The sequence below is a fragment of the Lacerta agilis genome, chromosome 11, assembly GCF_009819535.1.
Source record: "Lacerta agilis isolate rLacAgi1 chromosome 11, rLacAgi1.pri, whole genome shotgun sequence".
NCBI classification, from domain to species: domain Eukaryota; kingdom Metazoa; phylum Chordata; class Lepidosauria; order Squamata; family Lacertidae; genus Lacerta; species Lacerta agilis.
In genome coordinates, this window is record NC_046322.1 from 57,817,627 (window position 1) to 57,845,424 (window position 27,798).

General features: G+C 41.9%; 1 protein-coding gene across 2 annotated transcripts; it reads left to right on the forward strand.

Annotated features, from left to right (window-relative positions):
- On the forward strand, positions 1 to 27,582 carry LOC117055128 (guanine nucleotide-binding protein subunit alpha-14-like). 2 transcript variants are annotated; one of them, XM_033164503.1, is made up of 7 exons: positions 1 to 137; positions 13,522 to 13,706; positions 21,368 to 21,522; positions 24,440 to 24,568; positions 24,953 to 25,082; positions 25,974 to 26,127; positions 26,896 to 27,582. In XM_033164503.1, exons 1-7 carry the CDS (start codon positions 11 to 13, stop codon positions 27,084 to 27,086), a joined length of 1,071 nt encoding a protein of 356 aa, XP_033020394.1. In that variant the 5' UTR covers positions 1 to 10; the 3' UTR covers positions 27,087 to 27,582. The 2 variants fall into 2 exon arrangements, with proteins under 2 accessions (XP_033020394.1, XP_033020395.1); XM_033164504.1 differs by lacking the exon at positions 25,974 to 26,127 and having other exon boundaries at positions 26,896 to 27,052.
- Positions 27,583 to 27,798: the final 216 nt, after the last annotated feature.

Consider the following 27,798-nt stretch of genomic DNA (forward strand, 5'->3'; position numbering starts at 1 on the left):
CTTCCTCGGCATGGGCGGGCAGTGCTGCTGCTTATCCTCGGAGGAGAAAGCGAACAGGATGCTGAGCTTGGAGATTGAGCGCCGGCTGCGCCAGGACAAGCGAGACTCGCGCAAGGAGCTCAAGCTGCTGCTGCTGGGTGAGTTTCTGGGCGAGGAAAGCCTCCCGCGCTCTCCAGCAAGGATGCTCACCCGAGAGCTCTCCGCTTGTAGGATGTTCCGGCTTCGCTTTTCCATAACTTGAGCCAGCGAGAACAGCTCGGCCCAACCCATCTTGCAACAGGTGAAAACAATGCTCGAGGCTCTGGGTGTGTGCAGACGGCATTTTCAATACCGCTGGCACATTTTAAGTGTTTTTTTTTTTAAAATCACTTTACTGCAATTCATAAACCTACTTATTATTCATTTAAGATGTTACTTTTAATGTGCATGCATGGTGTTTAGCATTCTTGCTTGGGTACTTTGCAAATTAGATCATCCTTGCTCTAAGCTTAGACAGAGACTGAAGTTGCTTGCAGGGGATCTCCCTCATTTTTTTGCAGGGAGGTGAGATGACATTGGCTGTTAATTGAGCATTCACTCTGATTTGTTTGTGGCGAGGTTTGGCAATGTTGCATCAAGCACCACCCCACACTTTCCAGTGTGTTTTCCCATCACTTTCTGCATTGCAAAAACATTCTATCTCTTTTGGAAGCAGCAGGTTACCTGTGCAGGACCTCCAAATCAACTTTAATTGCACAGCCTGAATTTGCCAATATATGATTGAAGCTCAGCTGAAAACAACGACTGTCTGGAAGTGAACTTAGTACACTAAGAGGAAGATACTTGTACAAGGCCACTTAGAAGTGTTTCTAGCATTACATCTCCCACCTGTTTTGTTTTTAATGCAGATACAGAGAGCGGAATGCACGAAGCTGCCTCACTAATTGTCAGGGGACAAGCAACAGTCCATTCCCTGGACTCTATCTGGAATGGCTAAGTAATTCCATAATCTTCCGGGTGGGCCTTGAAGGCCAATTAACTCAGGTTTGAAAGTGAGCTTTAAAAAGTGGGTTAAAGGAATGGGGGCAGGATTTGTGTGCACTAGTTGTGTGGCTGTATGATTTATTCACCACTCTGTTGCCATTAGATTTCTAATATGGTTGGACAGGCGCTTTCCGGTGGTGCCACTAAGGCTGGGTTCTTCTATTGCCTCTGTGGTATGGGAGCTGCAGGCCTTCTATCTGACGCAGTGGACTCAGTGGAGTTTCAAATCCCCATTGAGGTGACCTTGGACTAGTTACTATCTTTCAGCCTAACCTACCTCACAGGATTGTTATGAAAAGAACACTGGGGGTAATTAATGGTTAGCCTAAAGAAGGCTAAGGCTAAATCCAATATTAGTACTACTACTACATCCATTCAAACGAATAAACATGGATACCTTAGGTCCATTAATTTCAGTTACTCAGAGGAGAACTAAATTCAATGCATCCCTAAGGGTAGACTTGATAGTAGTCTTCAGATATCTGAAGGCTATTTCATACAGAAGATGGAGCAGACGTTTTTCTGTTGCTCAAGATGGCTGGACTAGAACCAATGTGTGCTGGTTGCAGGAAAGCAGGTTTTGACTAGATGTTAGGAGAACTTTCCAAAGTCTGTTTGAACAGACTGCCTAGGGAGGTTGAGATCTCCTTCACTGGAGGCTTTTAAGCAGAGTATGGACAGCTGTCTGCCGGGGAAACTAATTGCAGCTTGTATTGTGGATCCTGCACTGAATAGGAGGCTGCGCTAGATAATGGTGATAATTTTATTATTTGTACCCCTGCCTTTTGACTGGGTTGCCACAGCCACTCTGGGACATTAAAAGCTCCCCTATATGGGGCTGTATAGCCCTGTATAGACACCAAGATCCCTTCCAGCTCTTTTAATTTTATAATAATTATTATTTTAACCATCAGCAGGTCCTATACTGCACCATTCAAGGTTAATGGGGAAAACCCAGGAACAAGCGTGAAGAGCAGTGAAGTGGAGTGGAAGGTTTCTACACAGGAAAAATGGAACTTTAGTTAAGCAATCAGAAGTGCTGTAATATATGACTTCCTTTGGGCAATAACACTACAGGTGGCTAACGCCAGAGTACTAGACACCGGTGGCAATAACCGAAGGAAAGAGGAGGCGCCATTGGCTGCTGAGGTAAAGCCTCGATGATGATGATGATGACTGGTATAGAGAGACATAGGGAGGTAGTCAACATTGTTCTAAATTGTCAGTGCAAGCACTTCTGCTTGCCAGATGGACTGACCCCCTTCTCCCCCCCCCCCACTGTAGTGGGTGTTCTCTCATCCCTCCAGAGCGGATTTGGTGGAGGTGGGAAATCCCTGTTACACTAGGGGGAGCCCTTGTGCTGGCTTCTGCTAACCCACACAGGAGTGCGGGAGCTTATGAGATCTCAGGCTCCAAAACGAAGTTGTGGCAGTGGCAGAGGAAGAGGAGTGGGGGGGGGGGAGCGCACCACCCCCGGCAGTGTGATCCCAGTGGGGTACCATTGCAGTTGCCCCCCAGCCCCCGCCGGGTGCCACGCCCCTACAGGTGATGTGCCATGCCCCCAGGACGCACGCCAGCCCCACCCCGCCTGCTTTCCCACCCCACCCCCCACACCGGCGCATGAAGCTCCGCCACTGAGTTGAGGAATAAACAACGAAGTTTCTGGGTGTTCAGAATGATTGTGTCTAAATTAGGGAGCGCTAAATAAGGGATTGTTGATGCTCCTGGAGCTGCCACCTCTGCTCTATACCTTGACCAAGTCAAGGCAGTGGTCACCTTTGCTCCTGACCTCTCAATCACAATTTATCTGGAACGTCAGTAGGTGCAACTGAGGCTAGTGACATTCCTCCTTTCCTCCACTGCTCAGCTCGTCCCTTCTATCCCATAATTCTCAGGAAATTCCAAAGGAACAACAGTCCTCTTCTTTCAGTTAGTTGACTGAATAAACAAGTTTCAAGGTCCCGCCATTTTATTCCTCAGTCTAGAAAGGGAAATACGTTTTTCTCCAAATGTGACCCCACTGACAGACAGGCAGCAACTTCCCTTCAGCAGCATCACTGGGGACTCTGAACCGCCTCTGCTCACAGTTACCGAATTCCTCTCTCCTCCAGGGTAGCATTTTTCTTTAAGCCAATATCCTTCCTCTTAATAATCAATTATATCTTGACATCTCTTTAAGTTCATATTCTTGGGGATAAGCTCTAATTTCCCAATGACATCCATCAAAACAAAAAGGCTACGTGTCTCTCCTGGGAGTGAGGCGGTGCTCCGCACTGCCCCAAACGGTCTGCCCAGTGCCTCCCCCTCAGCTGTAGGGCGGCTGAGTGGAAGGAGGCAAGCAGACTCTTTGGAGGCCCCACGGAGCGTCCTGCCACGGTTGGCCCTGCCCCTGGGTGCAGGGCACGCACACCGCCCCAGGTGCCCAATCAGCTTGCTCCACCGCTGTTTGTCAATGGGACTCACTAACTTTTTAATAACGCATTGCTTTGTCCTTTTCATTTCCCTCTTTCTCAATTTAAGACTCTTCATGCAGTCATTTCTTAGTTCTTTAATGTGGTTGCACAATGTATACAATCAGCAGAAATGACAGAACAGTGGGTTTTGCAAAGGCGGTAATAAAACATTAGAAGTTTTAGATGTTTCTTAAGCAATTGCTTTTAAAAATAATTGTTTAGGATTCAAAGCCATAGTACCCACAGTTCAACGTATGCAAAAATGTCCAATGAAGTTAGTTGAGGACCTGTACTTTGATTGCTATGAATGGGTTGTGCTCTTCTAATATGTGTCTGAGCTCTCTTAATCCATTTTGCTAGGCAGATTAAGAGGACTGGTAGGCCACATTCAGATGAGGACCAGAGATTTACCGCTCCTGTCTGGTAGTGGCTCTCCACGTTTTGGAGAGCAGTCTTTCCTGCCTTAGCTGGAGATGCCAGAGGTTGAATCTGGGACCTTCTACATGCAAAGCACGTGCTCTGCTGCTGAGCTACACCTCTTGCCAATTGAATCATAGAACTGTAGAGTTGGAAGGGACCCTGAGGATCATCTAGTCCAACCCCCTGCAATGCAGGACAGCTGTCACATACGGGGATCAAACCTGCAACCTTGGTGTTATCAGCACCATGCTCTAACCAACTGAGCTATTGGTGGAGTGAACTATCACTCACCTGGCCCACCCAAAAAAGGATGAGACAACTGCCTCTGCCCAATGTGTGTCCTTAGCACCTGATACTTATTTTCTATCCCTGAACATGAACTTGCTTGGACAGTGCAGTATCCAAGGAGGGAATTCATGGAAGATAAGAGCAGCTTCTGTTTGGTATTATATAAAAAGGTGCCTGACAGGTACTAAAACATACTACTTTTAAAGAACGAAAACTAGTAGATGCAAGAGGACAGTCAAATAGCCAAGAATAGCTACTATATTCCAAACAAGGAACGATGTATTCTGTATGTAAACAAAAAAGCATGGCACATATCCACATCCTTTGGAAAACAGACTGCAGGTTACTAACCATCTGTTATACAAGTTTTATGGAAATGAAGTGGATGGTTTTTGGTGAATATTCATTTTAAAGAAATAAAATAGTTTAACACTGGAGTCCCTTTCCAGCTACTGTTATGTTTTAGCCACATTGAAAGCAGGGGGACCTGAGTTATTCCCATCAATTTACTTCATTCATTTCAAAGCAGGCTGGGGCCTATATATTCAGAAGAGTCCTGCTAGACCAGGCCAATGGTCCTTCAAGTCCAACATCCTGCTTTCACAGTGGCCAGTCAGATGCTGATGGGAAACTCACAGACAGGACTCAAGTGCAACAAACATTCTCTCATTCTGCAATTTCCAACAACTTCTGTTCTTATGACACTGTAGACCAGGAATGGGGAACCCCTTGTCACAGTGGCAGAGGAACCCTCTCCGGCACCTGGGGCAGGGCAAACTGCCCTCACAGTGACGCACGCGTGACGTCCGTACGGACTGTGCATGTGCGGCAGACTGTATGGATGCCGCGTGAGGGGCGCCCATACTCACTGTGCGTGCCCTCGGCCACTCTACATCTGGGGGAAGGCGGGGACCAACTTGTCACACACACCCCAGAGTGGCACCCAGGGCGCACCTCCCCCCCCGCCCCCCCCACTTCATACGCCTCTGCCTAGTCCTGAAGTGAAGGTGGTCCACCAGGCCTTTCAATATGCCCTGCAATACTTTTCTCTCGCCACTTCTGTGATTGGCCAGTGAAGCAGGGTATTGGGACATTGGGCTTGGCAAAACAAAGCATACAGTTGCTTCTTCCCCTGCCCCATTCTAGTCACAGAGGAATTGACTGTTTTCACTGCAGCCGGTATGGAAGTGGATGATCACCCAGGTTACACTCTCTAATATTGATTTCCATAGGAATCAGGCACAGAACATGAGAGCCTTTGTAAGAAGGTAGTAAACTCTCTGGTTGTAATCATTTAATTAAGTAAACTAAAGTTCTCTCATATCCTGTTCCTGCAAAGTGTTGATTGCCAATAGTGATTTAGGAAGTCCGTGCTAAATAGTATATCCGTAAGGACATAAGTTTGCCTTTCAAATATCATGCTGTTGTATACCTGTCCTTGGTGACAGAGGGGAAGAATGGAATTTCCATTTACAAAAATGGCTGTCCTGTTGGCTCTTTTGTTTTGCATAAATCTTGTTTAAAAGTCAAATAGTCAGTCCTTAACAGATTTAAGGGACTGAGAAAACATCAAAAATTTCAATGTGAGCAATTCATTTCATCTATGCTAGCTTCAGTTGGGCGGGCAAGCAAAAGGCTGGAAACATAATTTTAGGCGCTGATGCTGAATATCAGTATAACTTTAAAACACTACATGAGCAAAATTAGATGGAGGCATGCAGACTTTGACTCTTCGCTGACTCAGCCATACATTCCAATAATGATTTTGCTTAATAACAGCAACAAACACTTAAAAGTAATGACACTTGGGGGGGACCCAACATCTGGTATGGGTTTGGGTGCATATATAGAATAAAAAATTGAAGATGTTTGTTCATGTGTGAGGCATTCTTAGGGCAGAACTAAAAGCTTTTTTTAGCTCCAGGTTTGCTTGGGTTACCAACTGTGAAAAAAACAATTCAAGATCTCTGCTTTTCTTGGCAGGGGTGGGCAGCACCAAAGGGGTGGTTTGAGTATATGCATTTTTTAGTATATGTGGAACCCTTGGAACCGAACTCCTGTGTAAGATGCACTTATTCATTAATCCTATACACGGGTAAGGATGTGAATGCCACCAACAAGACTGCAGTCCACAAGGAGCTATAGGAAAAAAGCTCCCACTGGATTGCAGTTGGAGAGTAAACAGAGATGTTTCAAAACCAAACTCACTACTCTAACTATACCTAATTTTTCTTTAGGCAAACAATGTTCCCTGGATGAACACGATACATATGTAAATTCTGTACACCTAGCTTTGTTTAGTCAGCCCAGGAGATGAATAAAATATTATCTTACCTGTATGAAAACACTATGAAAATGGTTTTCAAAGAACTAATAGGAGACATACTAGTGTCGGAATAGCAAGACTTATCCAAAGTATATGGGAAACCAAATGAAGGAGTATGGGTCGCCATCATATAATCACATCATAAGGTTTTATAGAATTGTAGTGTTGGAAGGGATTCCAAGGGTCATCTAGTCCAACCCCCTGCAATGCAGGAATCTCAACATGCTGTCCCCCATCCAATTTAAAACTATACTGGACCCTGCTTAGCTCTGCAAATGCGCTAGCAGTTTTACTGCTGCATTTCACTACCGTGAATTATGCTTTCCCCCTTTTGCTCCTCAGGGTTTTCTGACTCCCCCCACCAAATCCTTATGGGATTGGTACTTTACTCAACTATCCCTGTTAATTGATTGGATCTACATTGCCCCCAAGGGGGACCCAGGTGGCGCTGTGGGTTAAACCTAGGGCTTGCCGATCAGAAGGTCGGCGGTTCGAATCCCTGCGACGGGGTGAGCTCCTGTCGTTCGGTCCCAGCTCCTGCCCACCTAGCAGTTCGAAAGCACGTCAAAGTGCAAGTAGATAAATAGGGACCGCTCTGGCGGGAAGGTAAACGGTGTTTCCGTGTGCTGCTCTGGTTTGCCAGAAAGTGGCTTTGTCATGCTGGCCACATGACCCGGAAGCTGTCTGCGGACAAACGCCGGCTCCCTTGGCCTATAGAGCGAGATGAGCGCCGCAACCCCAGAGTCGGACACGACTGGACCTGATGGTCAGGGGTCCCTTTACCTTTTACATTGCCCCCAAAGTAGAGCTGCTCTATCAACAGCTACCCTCATGCCATCTCCTGAAACATTGTGGTCGATGTTTTATGCATCCTTAAGATGCTGTTTCTGGAAAGTGGCGTGGACAGTAGAGTCTGCTGAACTGCTTAAGTTCAGAACTAATATATTTGTTAATTAAATTTATATTCTGTCTTTCCTTCCAAAGGACTCCAGGGTTGTAAAAAGCAAATAATAAAGCAATAAAAACAGGGTTGAAATGCCTTAAGAACAATTCAAATACAGATGCATTCTGGGAAAAATCTCTTCTTAAAAGTCTTGTTGGAAGATGGAGACCTTCAGCAGGCACCAAAAAGATAGCAGAGACGGTGCCTGTCTGATATTTAATGGGGAGGATTCCAAAGGGTGGGTGCCACAATGCTAAAGACCTGTTTCATATATTGTCCAAAAGAGACCTCCTGATAAGATGGTAACTACAGGAGGCCCTCACCTGCAGAGCACAGTGTATATGGGGTGAGATGATATTTTAGGTATCCTGGTCCCAAGTAGTATAAGATTTATGCATGAAAACCAGGACGTGGAACTTAGCTTGGTAGCTAATTGGCAGTCTGTGCAATTCTTGTGATTTTGGCTTAAGTGAGCCCAATTTATACATGGGTAGAATGATTTTTTTAAAAGCACTCCCTATTCAAGTATTCCAATGTTTTCCATGCAGAATTTTGGGTGGTATATTGTTCTCAAACAAGGGGCTTTATGTGATGATTTGGATTAACTCACATACTCTTTGAAAGAAGGGAGTATTTTGATAGCCTCCCATGATGGATTCAGCTCATCAAGGTCACCTGATACCTTTTCTTTCAAAAGTTAAGCTATTGCAAGAGAGTAAATGTTATCGCCATATCAACTTTTCTCACTATAGCCATTTTTGTAAACAACAACAACAACAAAAATGTAGCCAGTGTTTTTCTGAGATATAAAAAAAACCATTCAGGGATGAAGAGGGAGCTATAACATGTTTCCTTGGTAACAAGAAATGCAGCTGGTTTTTCAGTTCCACTAAGGATGAATATAGCAGTTAATACAATCTCTCTCTCCCTCCCTCTCTCTCTCTCTCTGTGTTGTGTGTATTTTCAAATACCTATTTTTCACATACTTTTGTTTATCTGTTTGTGGCTAATATTTTTATAATGAAAGGGTTGAAATGAAACAGATATTTTTACATGAGGGTTTTTCTTTTCAGGGGCGTGGAGGGAAGCCAGTAAATGTTGGTTTCGGATATTATGACCTTTATTAGGTTTTTTTTAGTGGTTGTGCATATGAACTACCTTGACTTTTGTTGCTGAGATGTGTGGTGCCTCTGGGACTGGGCAAGGGGTGCTGGTTGGCAGGAGCAGAGGCCTTGGCCTTGGAGTAAGCAAGCAAGTGGGTGAGAGAGCCCAGCCAGCCAGTCCACCAGCCCTTGCTGTGGGAATGGATGAACCTAGTGCAGTGATGGCCAAACTTGGCCCTCCAGCTGTTTTGGGACTACAACTCCCATCATCCCTAGCTAGCAGGACCAGTGGTCAGGGATGATGGGAATTGTAGGCACCGCACTGGCCTTTCTTGTGCCTGCTGTGTGCAACGCCTGTGTGGGAGCTCAGTGCCCGGTGCCAAAAGGGAGCCTTTCCGCCATGCAGGCCCAGCGGCGCCTGCTGCCTCCACTGCAGCCTCCCAAGGTGAGTAAGGTGCTGGCCTCACATTCACCTTTGGCCAGTTTCCATTGGGCTGCTAAGGCTGGAGGCACCTCAATGTGGAGTGGGGGTGGCTCACAAGGGGAGAGGAGAGGCGCCTGAGGGAACGCTCCACAAGGGAGGGTGTTCAAAAAGGGATGAGGGGCTGCTGGCTCTGCAGGCAAGGGGTGACATAACTGGGCTTCTGAGGCTCAAAGAGCGTTTCCCCACCCCAGAAAGAATGTAGTTGGTCAAGGAAGCCATGGGCTCAAGAAGGTTGAAAACCTCTGGCATATGCAGATTGCGAATTCTGCTTGAGGTCATGGTATGGGTGTGTTTTATTAGAAAACAGAAAAGCAGAATAATTGAGGGATAATATGTACTGATGCCTAAAGGAACTGCAGTAGGAAACTGTTTTGTAAGTAATTATCTTTAGGGCAACCTGTAGTGAAAGTTCTGGGAAGGGCCAAATGTGGTGGTGGCAAAGCTGTCTTGGCTCAGTGCTAGAGCACAGGAGTTGCATGCAAAAGGTTTCAGGTTGAATCCCTAGTACTGTATGTAGGACTGGGGAAGGCATGACAAGTCAGTATAGATGATTCTGGGCTAGATGGACCAATAGTATCAGGCTGCGTTCTGTATTCCTATTAGAATTGGCACATCCAGGAAAGTGCGAGTTCTCTGTACTTGGCATGTTTGTTAAGATAACTGCTGGTTGATGCAATGTTGAGATTGCCTCTAAAAATCCAAATTAGACATTATTCAATTGGTTGTTCATTATTCTGGTTATGGTTCTAAGTTATGGTTAGAGTAGACCCATTGACTTTAACGGACCTAAGTTTGCCGTGTCCATTAATTTTGTTGAGTCTTCCCATCAAAACATTGGATAAACCCTCTGTTTTTTGTGCCAGCCAAGGTAGCCTGAGATTCCAGTTTTATCACTTTGGCCAGAACATAGTAACACACTTTCTTAGAACTATTTACATGAACATAGCATGTATAAAAGCTTTGCTCTTCTTCCACATGAATTCATGTGCCAAAATGAGCTCGGGGCTGTAATCAGTTATCCCTGAATTCTAGCTCTCTGTGAGGTGGTAAACTTGAATTTGGGACATGTTCTGTTTTAGTCTGCAGGTGGTGCTTCACATAATTCTATTCACAAGTTGAAAGCGAGATGCAGAGAAGGGTTGTAGCCTTGCCTTGTCCATGGTATTCTATAGTTTTTATATAGAGCAACTTGCTAAGCTGTCTTAAGGGGAGATAAGAAAGAGGAGAATTAAATTATATATATTTTAAAACGCTTTGTAAAGTAAGCATATAACTAAATATAGTGAATATTTTAAAGTTTGTTCAAAAACAGATTTCTAGGTGACATTTTACTTTATTATTGAATTTTGAAACAGTTTATAGACCACACAGAGATGCATGTTTCTGCAGATATAAAGGATATATGAATCTTTTACTTCTCAGTATTTCTCGGCTCCTTCGGCCAGTAAAGCGAGATGAGCTCTGCAACCCCAGAGTCGTTGCGACTGGACTTAGCTGTCAGGGGTCCTTTACCTTTTTATTTCTGCATTAAGGTATTTTATGACCTCTAGTGGTGGTATGTGGGAAATGCTAAATAGTTTGGCTAATATGTCAGTAGTGATACCGACAAGCGTCTTTTATTTTTCCTTCAAAAATTTATGCAATAACATGACTGCCAGAGTGAGAGTGGGCATTTCTGGTTCTTCCTCTTCTTCTTTCTTTTTAAAATAAATGTTACTAATTTAGATTTTCAAGATAGCCTACAAAAGAGAACCAAAAAAAAAAAAAAAAATGTAAAACAGATTTAAAAACATCAGAAACAAAAGCAATTATTGTAGCAACAGTAAAAATACAAAAAGCAGTAGATATGAAATCAGTTAAATTAATTCTTTAGGTTTAAGGGTGGAGCTGCATGTTTAAATGAGGGGTGATCTAGCAGAGACAACAATGGTGAACACCTAGGAGTCAGTAAAGGTAAAGGGCCTCTGACAGTTAAGTCCAGTCACGAACGACTCTGGGGTTGCGGCCCAATACAGTACTGAGTTCCAATTCTGCCACGCCATCAACATTACTTTTTAAAAATGGGTTGCCCACCTTTTGTTTGGTGTGAGGCAGCTTCAGGAAGAGCAGAGCACATACTGATGGTCTTGTGTGGGCACTTTCTATCTATACCCATTTCTGGTTCTTTGACAAACACAAGTCCAATTAATTGGTGGCAGATGAAATACTGGTGACTTCTAGCTGCATTACTCTTGAACATCTATTATAATATTCTGTGGTTCATAATTTTTTTAGCGCTCAACTAGTCGTCTACTTCATTAGAAGACTCTTGTGGAAGGAACAAAGTCTACTGTTTGTTAGAACCATAGGCATTATACCTAAAAAATGTCATTATTATAATAATGAGAACTACAATGAGAATTATAGGAATTTTGGGAGCTTTGTTGGATGAATAAAAGATGAATTGGTGCCTTGTGGTTCCATGAAGTTGCCTTGTCCCAAGTGAGATCATTGGTCCACCCAAGTCAGCAGTGTCTGTAGTGGTAAGGCAGAATCCCAGGCAAATGTCTTTTCCAGCCCCGTCTGGAGATGCCAGAGAATGAACCTGGGCTAGTCTTATTCCAGAGCAGGTGTTCTACCATTGAGCTGTGGCTCTCCCCCCTTGCCTTAAGGTAATGAAGTGGTATAATGGTTTTATTTATTTATTATACTTCTGAGTCACCCCATAATAGGGGTTTTGGGGGTGACATGCAGTTCAAAGAAATTAAAACAGTTACAAAACATAAGTCATTCAAGTAAAACAATTACAGAACAGTGCCAAAATCAATAAAAACCATAGGGTAAAACACATGAATCATAACCACAGCAACTCAGATAATTAATATAAGTAAATGATGTTTAAAAGGTATCATAAAAACTGGGAGGATGCCTGGTGCTTAGAAGATAAGCCTCTCCAGGGAAAGTGTTCCATAGCTGCTGTGGGGCAGGGGGCTGCTGAAATGGCTTTCTCCCTTGGGTCCACCTAGAGGCGGAGGAAGGGGGTTGTGGTGGGGGCAGGCTGCCCCAAGTGTCACCACTGGGGGGAGGGGAGTGACGCGGTGTCTTGGGCGCCCACAGGCTCCACGCTGCCCAAACAGTCCTCCCGCTGCCTCAACCTCAGCTGTAGGGCGGCTGAGTGGGAGAAGGCAGGCAGACTCCTTGGAGGCCTCGCGGAGTGTCCTGCCCCAGCTCACCCGCCCTGCGGGCAGCTGACCCCACCCCTGGGTACAGGGCATGCACACTGCCCCAGGTGCCTGATCGGCTTGCTCCGCCTCTGGGTCCACCCTCCACTTCAAAATAAGGGGGCTCTTAGGGAGTGGGACCACCACTTCATGTTGTTTTTCAGGGCAGGAATGATGACATCAGCTGCTGGAGCACCTGGGTAATTGGCAAGCTTTCTGTGCACTGGCAAATGAATGAGGTGATTTTAAGGCCTTCAAGTTTGGTTTTTGACAGATTAGCATAGAATCAATCAGAAAATAATAACGAAGCAGAGGTTGAATGCTACCTTCCTTTCTTTGAGGAGGTTCCTACTTTATACTAGCTTTAAATAGTGGTACTTCTTTGGGAAGAATATTTGCATTTCTAAATAAGAGCTTAACATTTCAGCTGGCTGAAGATCTGTTAAACTAGTGTCTTGCAAGTTGAAATGATGCAGTCAGAAGTAAGCACAGCTGAATTCAGCGGCGCTTGATCCCAGGGAGCAGTGCATAGGATTGCACTCATGCCCATCCACGTAAATTAGACATTAACACTGTGTACTACCACTCTTTGGTGTTTATGGGCATAGTGCATTAGTAAAGCTGCCTGAAGTCTGGGATCTTCATTGAATCTGCAGGGATTTTCATTTCCACCTGCAGCACTCTATGCCATATTCCATACTGCTGGAGAGGGTCTACTAATCCTCTTGGATAGATTTTTTTGGGGGAGGGGGGCTGCAGCAGGAGCGAGGTACTGGCAAAAACCACCCCTTTTTCTCTTATGTCAGGAGACATGTCTGTGAGCAGCACTGTTAGGAGCCTTCTCTGTGGCTGCGGAGCTTTCTCTCTAAATGGGCCTTTCCTAAGGAATCTTCTTCCTCAAGATGCACAGCAGGCAGGGCATAGGAATGTTTAGAAGGCTTTTAAAAACATGCTTGTTTCTCCAGGCTTTTGGGCGTCAATCAGGAAATTTTATCGGTACAATGTTCTTTAATCAAGGTTTATGGTGACATATATGCATATTAATATTTTATTATTTTGTTTAATATTGTCTGTATGAGTGTTTTATGAACTACTTTTAGGGCTCACTTAATTTATTTACAAATATCATGCTTACACATACCATTGTGTGCATAACTTGATTTTGATACATCAAGAGAATTTGTTGATACTTCTCTTCTGCTGCTGCTGTCAAGCTGGTGCTCTCTGTGCTTTGTTGTGTTTAATTAGAAAGATACGCTTTCTTCTTGTTCTTTCTTGCAGGTACAGGAGAAAGCGGAAAGAGTACATTTATTAAGCAGATGAGGATTATTCACGGATCAGGCTATACGGAAGAAGACCGGAAAGGCTTCACAAAATTGATTTATCAAAACATATTTTCCGCTATGCAAACTATGATCAGAGCTATGGATACTTTACAAATTCCATACGCATCTGAGCATAATAAGGTACTAAACTCTTTATTGGTGTCAATAACACGGAAAATACAGCAGTTGAAATTGCGAAAATAACAGTTCATTGAATGTACTTTCCCACCTCTTATGCTCTTAGTTTTAAACCTTAGCCACAGAATCTAGCACATGTCATCTCTTCTCTCCCCAGTCTTTTCCATACTCCTTGTGCCAGCTAACATAATGCAAATATACACGTGACTTCAGGAAAGAGCAATATGATTTGGTAATGTACAGTGCTATAAGAAGTGTGTCTTTGGCATATGACAAAAAAGCAATACAATTAAGTTGCCACATTAGGGTTGCCATACGTCCGGGTTTCTCTGGACATGTCCTCTTTTGGGGGGTCAATATGGCCATCTGGGTGGATTTTTACCTTTTTCAGGAAATGTCCAGGGGTTTTTAGGGGGTGGGTTGTTGAGGGGGTTGACAGTAAGAGCTCTTTGACAGTGGAACAACCCTCTGGAGTTTGTGGACTCTCCTTCCTTGGAGGTTTCTAAGCAGAGGTTGGATGGCCACCTGTCAGGGATGCTTTAGGTGAGATTCCTGCATTTCAGGGGGTTGGGCTAATGAACTCTACAATTCTATGAAGTTGTTGAAACATATAAATGTACCGGAATACATCTGATAATACAAAGCACAGGGAAAATGTTGATCAATCTGAACAAATAATAGAAAGTGAATGAAAATTGCTATGGTGGCAGTAATACTCCCTGTGAGACACATTCCAGAATTCCACAACCCTTTCCAGATGGTGGATAATTTCACAATAATTATTAAAACATCCAGAAAAAAACATTTCAGTTAAAGTGGGCTCAAATTGCAACAAATGAAATGACGCCAGTTATTTATTCAACAGCGTAATTGCATGTCTCTCCCCACACAACTCCAAATTCTGCATCTTTGTCCTGAAACATAATATTTGTGCCAAAAGCAATGGCAAATACATATCTGTGATTGTTACTTACAAAGTGGCATGGCTGGAACATAAAGTTAAGATAGATTCTCAAGTTAAGCTGATTTAGATATAGGTATGCAAATCAGCAGACTAGGATTTAAGGCAGAGGTGAGAATTTTGAGGGCAGGGGCTCATTCCCTCAGGGATACAGTGATGGGTCTGGGGCCTTGTGGTTATTGTAGGCAGGACCAGGAACATTCCTTTCCTATTCATCTCCTTCTGCCACAGCCATTCATTGCTGTGAGATGAGCAGGTTCTTTTTTTCATCTTCCCCTGCCTTGCCTCCAATCCATGCCATGATGATCTCCCTTCCCTCCTGTTTTTGAGCAAATGTTTTGCGTTTGCCCTACAAATCAGAATTATATGCCAGAATTGATGAGGTCTTTCTTGAGACCTTTTTGCATGCAAACATGTGCAGTGCTACCTGTGTTTATGCGCTAAGAGGCACCACAGCTTGTGCCTGTTGAAAATCCAATGTGTCTCTCAAGCAAAGGGGGAATGCAATTAAATCACATTAAAAGCCCATCTAGGAATATGACTTGTGTCCCGTGTGCTTGGTGGTTGTTTTTATAAAAAGAAGCCGGCTAGTGCTGTACTAAGTCAGGCACTGGAACTAAGAAGTTGGTTAAGGAAATAAATAATAATTTGTCATTGGGTGGTTTCACTTTGAAAACCACTCGGATATAATTGTCAAACTAGAACAAGTAAAGGGGCTTTGGAAATTTTTTATTTTTTACAAATGCCACCATAAATAGCTTCTAAATATATTGGTGTGGTTCACATTGAATTCAATCAATTGTATGCAGGGCCGGATTTAGGTTTCATGAGGCCCTCAGCTACTGAAGGTAATGGGGCCCTTTATATGCCCAGCTGTCCTTTGTCAACAACAAATTGTCACTGTTTTTTGTGTTGAATATATGCTATGTGGTAATTTATGGACCTAATAGGTATCTAAAGCCATTTGCACATAACAAAATACGTGTTTTATCGATGTAATTGTTGAACTTATCTTATGTTTTGGAAATGTACATCCAGGCTTTTTTTTCCTTCAAGAAAAGTGAGTGAGGCCCTAAGCTATAGCTATAGCTTGTTTAGCTTATACATAAATCCGGCACTGATTGTATGGCTAAATAATAAAAGTGGAGTGACTTCTTCCAATGTTCACTTGATACCATTTAAAAACAAATTAAACAGCTGACTTTGGAAAAAGGGACTGCTAAGACTTATTTGATAATGAATAAATACTGGGTGCATCTGGTTTTAGATTGTTTTCTTTGAGAAACTAGAATCTTAAGTGGAGGATGTTCTGCCAGAATGTTTCAAGACAATTAGGCCAGTGCCCTAGTGTATCCCTATTTATTAGAGTGGAAGACTGGGTTACTTGGGGACATAAACATGTACAAAAGGAAGGAGCCCTGTAGGTTATTTTTTAAGGAAAAGAGTAAAGTGAAGACATGTTCACATTTGTTTAAGTTTTCGTACCAGAAAAATATGAATTAAATAATATTTTTATCACAGCAGACAAAATTCATGCTTGCATGTACAAAGCAGAAATATTGGGGAAACTGAAAAAGCAGGTAAGATCTTGGCCAATCATTTAAGATGGATAGGGCAATGAGTCCCAGCATTAAATGAAGATTTTCTTGGTTTACAAAAGTACATGCATTGAGGCTGTGGAGTCTTTCCTACTGATCAGTTACATTTGATAGAGACATTAGTGTTGTACTGTACAGGGGTTTTGCTCTCTGCATTTTTCTTGAAGCTGTTGAGCTATGAAAATCATGTCCACTGTCGAAAACCATTTTGGGATTCAGGAATTGTTAGGAGGTGGTATGCTAAGATCCTTGCAATAATTTTGCCGGCCACAGCTAATAAAGAGATGCCTCAACAGTTTCTGCAATCCATTCTGTCACCTTTTTTTTTTTTTAAAGAGAATGGTAATTTTGGCATCCCTAAAGTCTGCTGGAATCTCCTCTCTCTCCCAGCTTGTGAAGTTGTTGTGTCAGTTCAATTCCGCCCACTTTGAAGACTTCGGCAGGTATCCCATCAGGTCTGCTGGCTTTGTTGTTTTTCATTTGGTTAATAGCTGTACAAAACTCTCCCAGACTTGGAGCTAAGCACCTAAATCTGCTTCTTGCCTCCGGAGAAAGATATCAGGATCCTCGGTTTAAAGAGTCATATACAGACTGCTATCACCATAGTAAATAAGTATTGAACATTTTGTCTGAATGCACAGTAGCTGAGATACATAAAACTGTTTTGATAACAGACTTTCCATTCTAGTTTTTTAGAAACTGAGAGATACACCTGATCTGTAAACTATACATTTAGGATGGCCATTTAGTTCTTTTTATTGCAGCGTTGCAGAAAATTACCGTAGCGGCTCCCTCCCAAGCCAAATGCTAGAAAATATTTCATGCTGAGTCATCGACAATGTACCTTCTCTTTAGCAGCAATATTTTGTGCACAAATATATCACTTTCCAAACATTTTGAATCTTGAACAGCACATTAGATGTTTGCTTTTCCAGATATTTGATTTATTTCTGTTACCACAAGCCAAGAGCAGCACACACAGAATCCTTGGTGAAAGATTAATGCTTCTGTTTCAGAAACAATGGTCTGGTTTGGACCATCATTGCAGGCTTCATTAAACCAAGGCCTTCCTTCACCCCTACCCTGCTCCTGCCGTGTGCAAGGTTGAGAACAAAGATCTTGCTCTCCTTTACATTGCATTTCCATCCTCTAACAACTTCCACCTGCACCATTATCTTGTAGGGAACTGAATGCCATTGTTGCCATTCTCTCTCCACATGTTGCCCTAACCATTTTAGCAACATATAGCTCTGGATAGTACAGAACAAAAAAACCTCATCGGGTTGCCTTTAAAAAGCCCTGGGTGAAGCTTGTAGAGGGTCACCATTGAGGCTCCCAGCATGTCTGGGCTTCAGACAGAGAGAAAGATGAAAAAGTAAAGGGCAGCCACAGTCCTTCCCCTTTCCCCATGAAGCTGAAGAAGGCTTGTTGACACAGGGAGAGGGAGAGTTGGAAAATCTGGAGAGGATTTGTGGCTCTCCCCAGTGAAGCAGAAGATGGGATCCCCTGTGGGTTTGCCACTGCATGAAGAAGAAATTCTAGAAAGAGGGAAAGAGGGGCGGGAAGGTGAGGAAGAGAATTGAAGCAATGATTTCAACATCAACTTTGTTGGACTAGTTATGTTGTCAGAATGCCTGATTATTGTCTTCCAAAGCAACTACTCTATTCCGAACTTAAAAATGAAAAGCGTAATGCCGGTAGTCAACAAAAGCGGTTTAAAGACTCTCTCAAGGCAAATCTTAAAAAAAAGTAGTATAAACACTGACAATTGGGAAACACTGGACTGTGACTGCTCCAATTGGAGAACAGCCTTTACCAAAGGTGTCATGGACTTTGAAGATGCTCGAACTCAGGACAAAAGGGAGAAACATGCTAAGAGGAAGGCATGTTTGGCAAACCCTCGCCATGATCAACTCCCACCAGGAAACCCATGTCCCCACTGTGGAAGGACGTGTGGATCCAGAACTGGCCTCCACAGTCACTTACAGACTCACTGTTAAGACTGTGTTCATGGAAGACAATCTTACTCTGCTACGAGTGATCGCCAAAGAAGAAGAAGAAGAATCAAATCATAGTTAATACTTATGCTGAGAACCATTCATGTTTTTTGGTTTTGGGTAAAGCATTTACTAGCACCAGTAAGTGTATGGACAAAGGCCGAGACTCAAACATCATTTATAATGCCCATAGGACAAACCTTGGAGTGTCATCCAATTAATAGAAGACCCAAATAACCACAACCTGATTTTGATTCTGGCACTCCATATAGAGTAATCACACTAAATGGAATGATGTAATGTATTTGGACATCTGGGAACAGTATCACAGTTTTTGTATACCTTCTGCCTTCTAAAGGGCTGAGCTGAGCCCTAAATTTCTATTTGGTCAAGCCTGAAATTCGTGGCAGTAAAATATAAGTAATAGAACATTACATCAGACTAGGTTTATTTTCACAGAAAACCTATGTGACCTGGATAGTAGAACTATGTCACTTAACCATGGATATGAATATTTTTATCTGCTGCCCACTGACTCGCTGAAAAACTGCAAAGTTCATGCTCACTTTGTTCCTGAGACTCACATTCTGATTAATGCTTAGAGCAGAGTGCTGGCCTGGGGTGGGTGCAAGTGTCTACAAATTTAGATTGATCAGCAGTTAAAAAAATAAATCTAAAATATGATAGTTGGCTTTTCAGTGGCCTTTTCCAGCATTTAGTACAAGTATTTGTATACCCGGGGAGAGGAACTTTTATTTTGATTTCTGGCACAGTGGGCATAGGAAAGCATAGAAAAACAACAAAACCAGAGCAGGATTTGATAATGTGGCACCTAACAATGTCTCATTTCTAAGGAGAGCTGTTGAATCAAGGAAGAGGTTTAGAAAAGTGCAACCAAAATGGTCATAGGGGTGGAGCAACATACCTGTGTTGTAACACCCCAAGCTGCAGCATTTGGGAGATTTTAGTTTGGAGAAAAGGTGAGTAAGAGGTGACATGACACAAGTTTATAAAATTATGCCTGGCATGGCAAAAGTGGATAGAGAAGGAGTTTTTCTTGCTCTCACATAACGAGAGATCTCATGGACATCCAATGATGCTGAATGTTGGAAGGACAGATTAAAAAGTACTTTTTCACACAGTGCAGTTAAACTATGGCATTCATTCCCACCTGAAGTCACGATGGCCACCAATTTGGATGGCTTTAAAAGATTAGAGAAATGCATGGGTATCAATGACTACTAGGCATGATGACTGTTCTGCCTCCTCAGCTAGTAAGCTTCTGAATACCACTTGCTGTAAAAGGCAACTGGGAGAGGGCTGATGTGCTTGGGTCCTGCTTGCGGTTTTCCATGGGTATCTGGCTGGCTACTGTGATCAGGATGCTGAGCTAGATGGGCCAATGGCTTGATCCAGCAGGCTCTTATGATGGTCTTAATGCCCACAATTCTCTGTTGTGGACGTGGAAAAACCAGTTGCGCCTACTTTGCAGACTAATGAACAAGAGCAAGTTTTATCTTTATAACGAAACAGTTTCATAACAAATATGACATTCAACTAGTAGCAAAATACAACTGTCCCATGTATATGACGTGTGTAATTTTATTGACTTTATTGTCACTCTGCTGCTGTTTACTCCTCTACTTTCTGAATTCTTGTCTGTCTTTCCCCCTTCCTTGCTGCTACTTCTCTTCACTCCTGGCTCTGCCTTTGGGCCCGGCCATGGCTGCATGTGTGGAAGTGAGAATGGAGATCTGATATGTGCCCTTTTCTATTTTTTATTTCATAAAATTTATATATTGCTTGATTATAAAACAAAAAAGCATTCACAAGAGAAACGCATGAGGTGTAGCCCAGTTGATATTAATTGCTTCATATTTATTGGGGAAAGTGCTTTCAATTACTGTGTCATGGGACTGAGCCAGAGGTGATAGGAATTTATCCCAGTGTTATCTTGACAAATTTAAAATAAAATAAAAAATCACATCTGTATGGCACATATCACACAATTAACCTAGGCTATTGGCAGCCGCCACAAGTGGTGGCGACTAGTGTGGATTAGACCAATTCCTGGCAAACAGGCCCATCTATGACTGTTGGTTATGGCAGATTAATAGAACTGCCCATGTTCAGAGGCATAATCCCTCTGACAGTTTAGGGTGTGGGTGTGTGAGACAGAGAGAGCACAAACAATAGAATAAAACTCTTGTATTTATGCCCTACTTGTGGGTTTCCTGGTACCAAGTGGCAGACCATGTGAAAGACCTCTCAGGTGGAAACATAATCCAGCAAGACTGATCTTTCTTTTTTTATGTTAGGATTGAAGTAGCTGATAGAGGTTCCTGGTATGTTACAGCAGAGCCGTAGCTATGGAGGGGCAGGGCTTGTCAGGTTCCCCCCCCCCAGGTGAAACCTCCAGAGGGGCGCCATTGAGGCTCCCAGTGTGTGTGTGTGTGCACAAATGCGCATGGGGGTGCCAAACTGGGTCTGGAGAAATAAAGCCTACTTTCATCCCTGTGTCAGTGGCCAAAATTAAATGCAAAAAAGCATTGTCCAGGCCATAGTCCCACTGCAGCATTATTCACTTGTAATTGCTGTCCATTTTCTAAGTTTTCACAGTTATAGAGTATGTACATACTGATGTGCCTACGTACAAGGACCAGTGTATTTCCCCCCCCCCTGCTGCAAGGTGAGCTAATCTTCCCCTGACTAAGTGAGTGCAGTTCCCCAGCACACCTTCCCATCAAGCTGTGTATGTACATTTGTATGCAGCCTAATTCAGAAGTGCTTTAAAAAAAATAAAACATCCAAATAATGAAGTAGGAACAGTAATGTTATTTATGCATCATAGAAACAATAGAAGAGTTCATTGTTTCTCACTGATTCAGTCATATACAGTGTGCAGGGTATTTTTGTTTCACTCACCCTCACAACAACCCCCCCCCCCACCTTCCCTGAGTGGTATCCTTCTTGTTTCTAGGTCAAAGTCAGTCCATGAAGGATGAACCTGGCATTTCGGGACTGTTGGTTGTGCTTGTCCAATTTTGCATTTCCATGTTGACTAAACTGATTATAAGTCCGTAACTACCCCCCTCCACCCTGCTGCAGGAGGCTGGCCAGATGATTGAAGAGCTGAATGTAGACACAGTAACAACACTCGAGAGAAATCTTGTGGAAGCAGTTAAGAGGCTGTGGGAAGATCCAGGAATCCAAGCATGCTATGATAGGCGAAGAGAATACCAGTTGTCGGACTCGGCTAAATAGTATGTATCTTACTGTAATAGATCTATGGTGTTAAATGTTTAGGTTTAGTAAATATTAGGATTTAATTAGAATTTATATGCAGTGCTATTTTTCAAGAAAAAGAGGTGCCGGAACTCACCATGAGCACCTCCCTTGTTCTCTTATAATGGCAATGGTGTCCACCTGAGTTCCAGCTGGAAAAAGCCCTGCTTGTATGTTATAACTGGGATATGATATAAGACAGTCTCAGTGGGTATTAGAAAGGGGGTTATGCAAAGGAGTTGAGGTGTTTAAGTAGTGTTTGTGTAAAGACTTGTGTCAGACTTTGAAAATGTAATCAAGATCCATGTGTATTGGAATGTGTGGATCCACTTCTGAGCATCAGCAGTTAGCATGTGAAGAGTTAATTAACCTAGGTAAATGTCCTAAGTGTGTACCAGTCTTTAAGCCTAGTCAGTCAACAAGGGGGAACTCCTTTGTTAGCTGACACCTGGGGGATTAATCATTAGTACTTCAAAGCACCAAAAGAACTGACCATTAGGATGCAACTGAATAAGGAACAGCAGAATTAGAAGGAGAGATGCCTTGGTCTGGAGTGCCCCACTGCTGTGGGGAACAAGCTCCTCTTGAGATGACCATGCTGTAAGATCTGGACTCCCTCCATGCAGTGTGAAGGTGTAAATATGTGAATAAATCATATTTCTTTGTGTCTTCAGTTATCCAAAGGAGCACACACCCGGGGTGAGTGTCTGCAGCCCCCTGCAATCTGGCTACCGTTCGGCACTTTTGCCAGATTGTTTTATTATGAAAGATTGTACTGCCAACTCTCCCCCTGCCCCAATTTGTAACTCAAATTTCGGCATGAAATGACATCTGTCGCTTCATGTAGATGAACTAACAAAAAACAGTTTTGTTTTAATATTACTAGTTTTCTTTTTTATGGGTAAGGAAATGATTAGCAGCTATTCTTCTTCCTATACATACATACAATCTATTTCTCTTATTATATTAGTAGAAAAATGAGTGGTTGGTTGTTGTTTTTTTGCTAAATACAATAGTTTGGCTTTGCTCGAAGTAAGAGGAGTTTATAGTTTCTTAGTGAAGCATGATCCAGATAGCAAATGAACTGTGGGCATTAGGGCAGTTCATAAAAAAACTTTTTTTTTAAAATGCCTGCTCCAAAGGTCTTATCTTACTACACTAGAGATTATATAGCTATATCTGAAATTTCATGCATATCAGTTAATATATTGACCCTGCTCCATTGAATTTAAATTTCAGCCTTCCCAACATAGGAAAATGGCCAAGTAAACAGCTATTTTCGTGGGGAGTGTCAAGATATTAACTGATATGCATGAAATTTCAGAGATAGCTATATAATCCCTAGTGTAGTAAGGTAAGACCTTTGGAGCAGACATTTTCAAAAAAAAGGTTTACACGAAAGTACATACCAATAACTAACTTGGTCTCTAAGGTGCTACTGGAAGGATTTTTTTTATTTTGTTTCGCCTAGTGGGTATTGTTAGGGAGCAAGGGGATGATTCAACAGTTGAGCTTGGCAAGCAAGACATCTTTGGCTCAGCTGAAGGGTACCGTATGTATGAATAGTCTTGAATAGTCAAGGGTCTGGCAAGCAAAATATGTTAAATAATATTACTTCCTTATAGTGATGGACTAGTCTGGCATTTTTGGTTTTATTGTTCCAAAATTAAACTCAGTTCAACACATTTCTACAATACTTTGCTTTATATAATTTGCCAGCATTTTAGTAGATTCAGTTTCTCTGATCAGATTCATTATATAATCTTTTACAGCACAATAGTGCTGCAAAGGATTTTATCAGAGAGAGGGCTCTGTGGGCTTTGTTTGATCTGTGCTGTACCCCAGCTCAAGAAATTTGCTTATTGAACCAGACTACTAAAAAGTCCACCACGTCCTGCTGTTCTGAGCCCTCTTTAATCCCCCTAGCATCAGGTTCAGTCTGTGTGAATTATTTCCCAGTTGCTCCAACCTTACATCAAGCATAAGAATTGCACTCTCCATTTTTTTCAAGAACTTCTTTATTCTTAATGCTGATATCCCATGCTTTCATTATAGCCACCCCATCCATTTGCCCAGCAACCTCGTGTACCTTTTCCTCCATTGGTTTAATTATTTCAGTTAGATCCTCTTTGATTTCTGATTTAAGGTCTTTACTTGCGTTATTTGCAATGTGATCTCAGAGAGCAACTCTTCTTCACCCTGGATAGTTTTGGAGTTTGAGGCACCATTATCAGTTCCATCAAACAGATTTTCAGGCCCGGTTATTTTCCTGCTTTCAGAATAGTTTCTAAGCTACTTAGTTTAAAGCAAATGTGAATGCCTTGCTTTAAGTCTGGAATTATTGAGTCTTTTATTCTTTTTTTGCTTCAGAAAAGTTCTTTTTTCAAAAATAAGAATGCTAGTAACTAAAGAGAGGAACTTGGAGACTAAGCTACAATCTTGGTCTGCACGGTCACCCCCCCTCCACTGGGTTATGATTTTAGTTATTATAAAATGAAATAGCAATTATGTTGGTCTTTACTTAAATGTTTTAAACTTACTACTTTGCAAATGTGGATAATGTGTGGAAAATGTGAAATTGACAAGTTTCTTTTTTATACAGTCAGCTCAAAAGTAAATAGCTTAACTGAAAATAGGCCACTATTGTTATTCATACATGGCGGACTGGAGGTGGGGGGGGGGCGCTGTGGCTGAAAGTGTCTTGTGCAATGGTAGTTGTGCATTAAGAGTAAGTAGCACTGAGTTTTGAATCTAGAATGTCCGTGTTCTTTCATCTTTTACCTTGTGTGGTCCATTAGCTCTCATTTATTTGTGAATATGATTTCAACATATGTTAATTTGTTTATGACAACATGTAACACTGCTAAATAAGTGTGTCTGTATTGGACTTGGAAGTTACCTTTCAGACTTTGACCGTATTGCTGCACCATCATTTGTACCAAACGAGCAAGATATTCTCAGAGTGAGAGTGCCAACCACTGGAATTATTGAATATCCTTTTGAGTTGCAAAATGTTACTTTTAGGTAAGTTTGGTTATGCAAAGTTACTAATCGAGGTAAAGCAGTATTGAGTAGCCAGATACAGCAGTACCAAATATGAACCAAATGGGGAAAGTTCATCCTTGACAAGGCTTGGTTGCAGTTATTAATATCGTACGCAATTAGATTTAGATCTAAAGCTGAAGAGTTTGGCAGCTATAAAAGGCCCTTTTGAATGTGGGCTTTTGTGAGCCTCTAAACTTGGTTTCTGAGTTTGGACCTGGAGCAACTTTATCAGCATCTCAGGTTACTGTAAATAGTTTGTTCAGCTATCAGGTCTTCTTCACAGCAAAGTTGAGCTGGTTTTATTTTGTTTGGTTGGTGCCCTGGAAGCTTATTGTACACAGTTACTCCTATTTCTATTTACAGAATGGTAGATGTTGGTGGACAGAGATCAGAAAGGAGGAAATGGATACACTGCTTTGAAAGTGTTACCTCAATAATATTCTTGGTTGCTCTTAGTGAATATGATCAAGTCTTGGCAGAATCCAACAATGAGGTAAAAGAACAGAGTGCTCTAGATCAGTGTTTTTCAACCACTGTTCCGCGGCACACTAGTGTGCCGCGAGATGTTGCCTGGTGTGCCGTGGGAAAAATTGAAAAATTCAAGAGAATTACTTTATATATAGTCAGTATAGGCACAGAGTTAATTTTTTTAACATTTTCTAATGGTGGTGTGCCTTGTGATTTTTTTCATGAAACAAGTGTGCCTTTGCCCAAAACAGGTTGAAAAACACTGCTCTAGATTATTTCAATTAGTGCATTTTACTGTGGTAAATTATTTTCTCAATGCATCTCTCCATAGAATGGTCATCCTCTCCTGTTCGATGCACAATACCAATTTTTGTAGGTGTATCCTGACAAAATTCTGGCGCACACACACTCGTAGTTTTTCATTCTTGCACATATAGCATCCATTGAATTATATTTCATATTATTTTATTGCATTTATATTCTGCCTTTCTTCCAAGGAGCTCAAAGTGGTGAACATGGTTATCTTCCACCCCATTTACACTTTGTTTGCAGCACTGGAAGAATAGCTAGTGTTATAATTAATTATAGTGGGAACACATGTCTGGGTAGAAAATAATGATAGATGGGAATAAGTTTTGGGTATGAAATAATTATACTTTGATCTGAGCACAGAAATGGGATGCGCAGGCAGAGTTCCACTCACACAATAGACTTGCCCTGCATTTCCTCCCCCCACTCACCCCCAAAATGTGCTTTTGAGGGTCCCCCAAACCCATGGAGCATATTTTAAGTGTAAGCAGTGGTATGAGGGGGGAGTGAAGTTCTGTTACACAAGCAGAAATCAGTGCTGGATACAGCCCAGCACCCACTAATTTCTTTAAGAATACTTTGCTAACTTTTCATACTTTTCTTGCAGAATCGGTTGGAAGAAAGCAAGGCTTTATTTCAAACAATAATCACATACCCTTGGTTTCTGAACTCCTCAGTCATCTTGTTCTTAAATAAAAAAGATCTTTTAGAAGAGAAGATTATGCATTCCCATTTAAGCACCTATTTTCCAGAGTTCACAGGTAAACCAGTTGTGGTTTACATCTGATAAGCAATTATTGTAGCTGCTTTGTCAGTTCACTAATGATCAGCACTCTAATGAGGTGTTAGATACCCCAGTTGTCGGCTACACTGTAACAGACAACATTTACCTATTATTGCAAGCAAATGATTAAAATTATATGCACATCCATATTCCCAATGTGGGAAGTTAGCATTTGTGACTACACGCAAGTCCTACTGTCCAAACGCTTGTTACATACCCAAACGTAAGGAATGAGTACCCAAACCTCACTACACACACATCACAGATTCTGATATCCAGACAGCCAGACACAGTTGTAGTGCTGTAAGCAAATTAGCAGCCTTAAACAAGCCTTACTTTTTGTGTTCTACTGGTTCATGGCAACCAAAAACCATGATCGGACAAATAAGAGAGCATCCTTTTCCTTTTCCTTCCCTCCTTGCCTTTTGCAAGGTTTCAGAGGGTTTTCCTGGTTTTTTTCAAAATTTGGGGGTAAACATTCTGTGGTTGGGAACACGGTAGAAATTTCAACATAGGAATCAATGGAAATTGTTGACTCGTTATGCAAACACTCACCCAACAAATGATTTCCTGAGAACGCATTGTGTTTGGATAGCAGGACTTGTGTGTATTAGTATATCTGAATATAGTTAATTGGAATTAATTAACTCTGCATACACTAGTGAAAATAGAAATTTATTTGAAGATTGCAAGGAGTCTCTCTCGCTCTCTGTTTAACAAGGTGTCATTTTTTGCTTTTGAGCAGGACCAAAGCAAGATGTTAAAGCTGCCAGAGAGTTCATTCTGAAGTTATACCAGGATCAGAATACAGATAAAGAAAAAGTGATTTATTCCCATTTTACATGTGCTACAGACACAGAAAACATTAGATTTGTCTTTGCTGCTGTCAGAGACACAATACTACAGCTGAATCTAAAGGAGTTCAATCTGGCATAAACCATAGGGACCCAGCATTGTATTTAAAACTCCATGTATGTATTTGCAGCAACTGTTTGTGTCCCTGTTGACCATAAAATATTTACTTAACAAAAAATGGAAATTTATATATGATACTTAGATTTTAAATGTATACACTTTCAACATGTTTCTTATTATGTTTTTAATCTGAGGTGCATAATTTTAGTTTTGAGATTATTTAAGAAAAAATATCTGCCATTTATTTATAGATACTTCCTGCACCCGCTAATTTAATTGCATTTGATAATCTTTTAGCCAGAGATGTCTTAGTTACAGAAGATTGTATACTATATTGTCATTTGACTAAGGTGCATGACTAAGCTGAATGAAAAATAGCCTATATTTATATAATTCTTTATGTTTTTAAAGCCTCTTTGAAGGACATGGCATGCACCTTATTTTCCTTGAAACACAGTAGCTTGTTGTGCAATTTTTGATTTGTTTTCTGTTTTCTATATACTTTGAGGCATTTTGTTATATACACACACACATAAAACTAATTAACTCCCTTCCGCCCTTTGCTGGAGCCTATAAAAAGTAACTGCTTCCATGACTGGAGAGGGAAGGGTGCACTTGTCTCAACTCCAAAATGTATCAAGGCACCCCTGAACGGCATCTCCCATTCACCAGTTCCATTGGGGTGACCGTACCTTTTGGTGGCCATTTTTGGCAAAGGCAGTGAGTGTTCCAT

Excerpts from the sequence above, each read along its gene's own strand:
- LOC117055128 (XM_033164503.1), top strand. The coding sequence starts at position 11 with ATGGGCGGGCAGTGCTGCTGCTTATCCTCGGAGGAGAAAGCGAACAGG. Across the intron at positions 138-13,521 it reads GCTCAAGCTGCTGCTGCTGG|GTACAGGAGAAAGCGGAAAG; the intron begins GTGAGTTTCTGG and ends TCTTTCTTGCAG. Across the intron at positions 13,707-21,367 it reads ACGCATCTGAGCATAATAAG|GAGGCTGGCCAGATGATTGA; the intron begins GTACTAAACTCT and ends ACCCTGCTGCAG.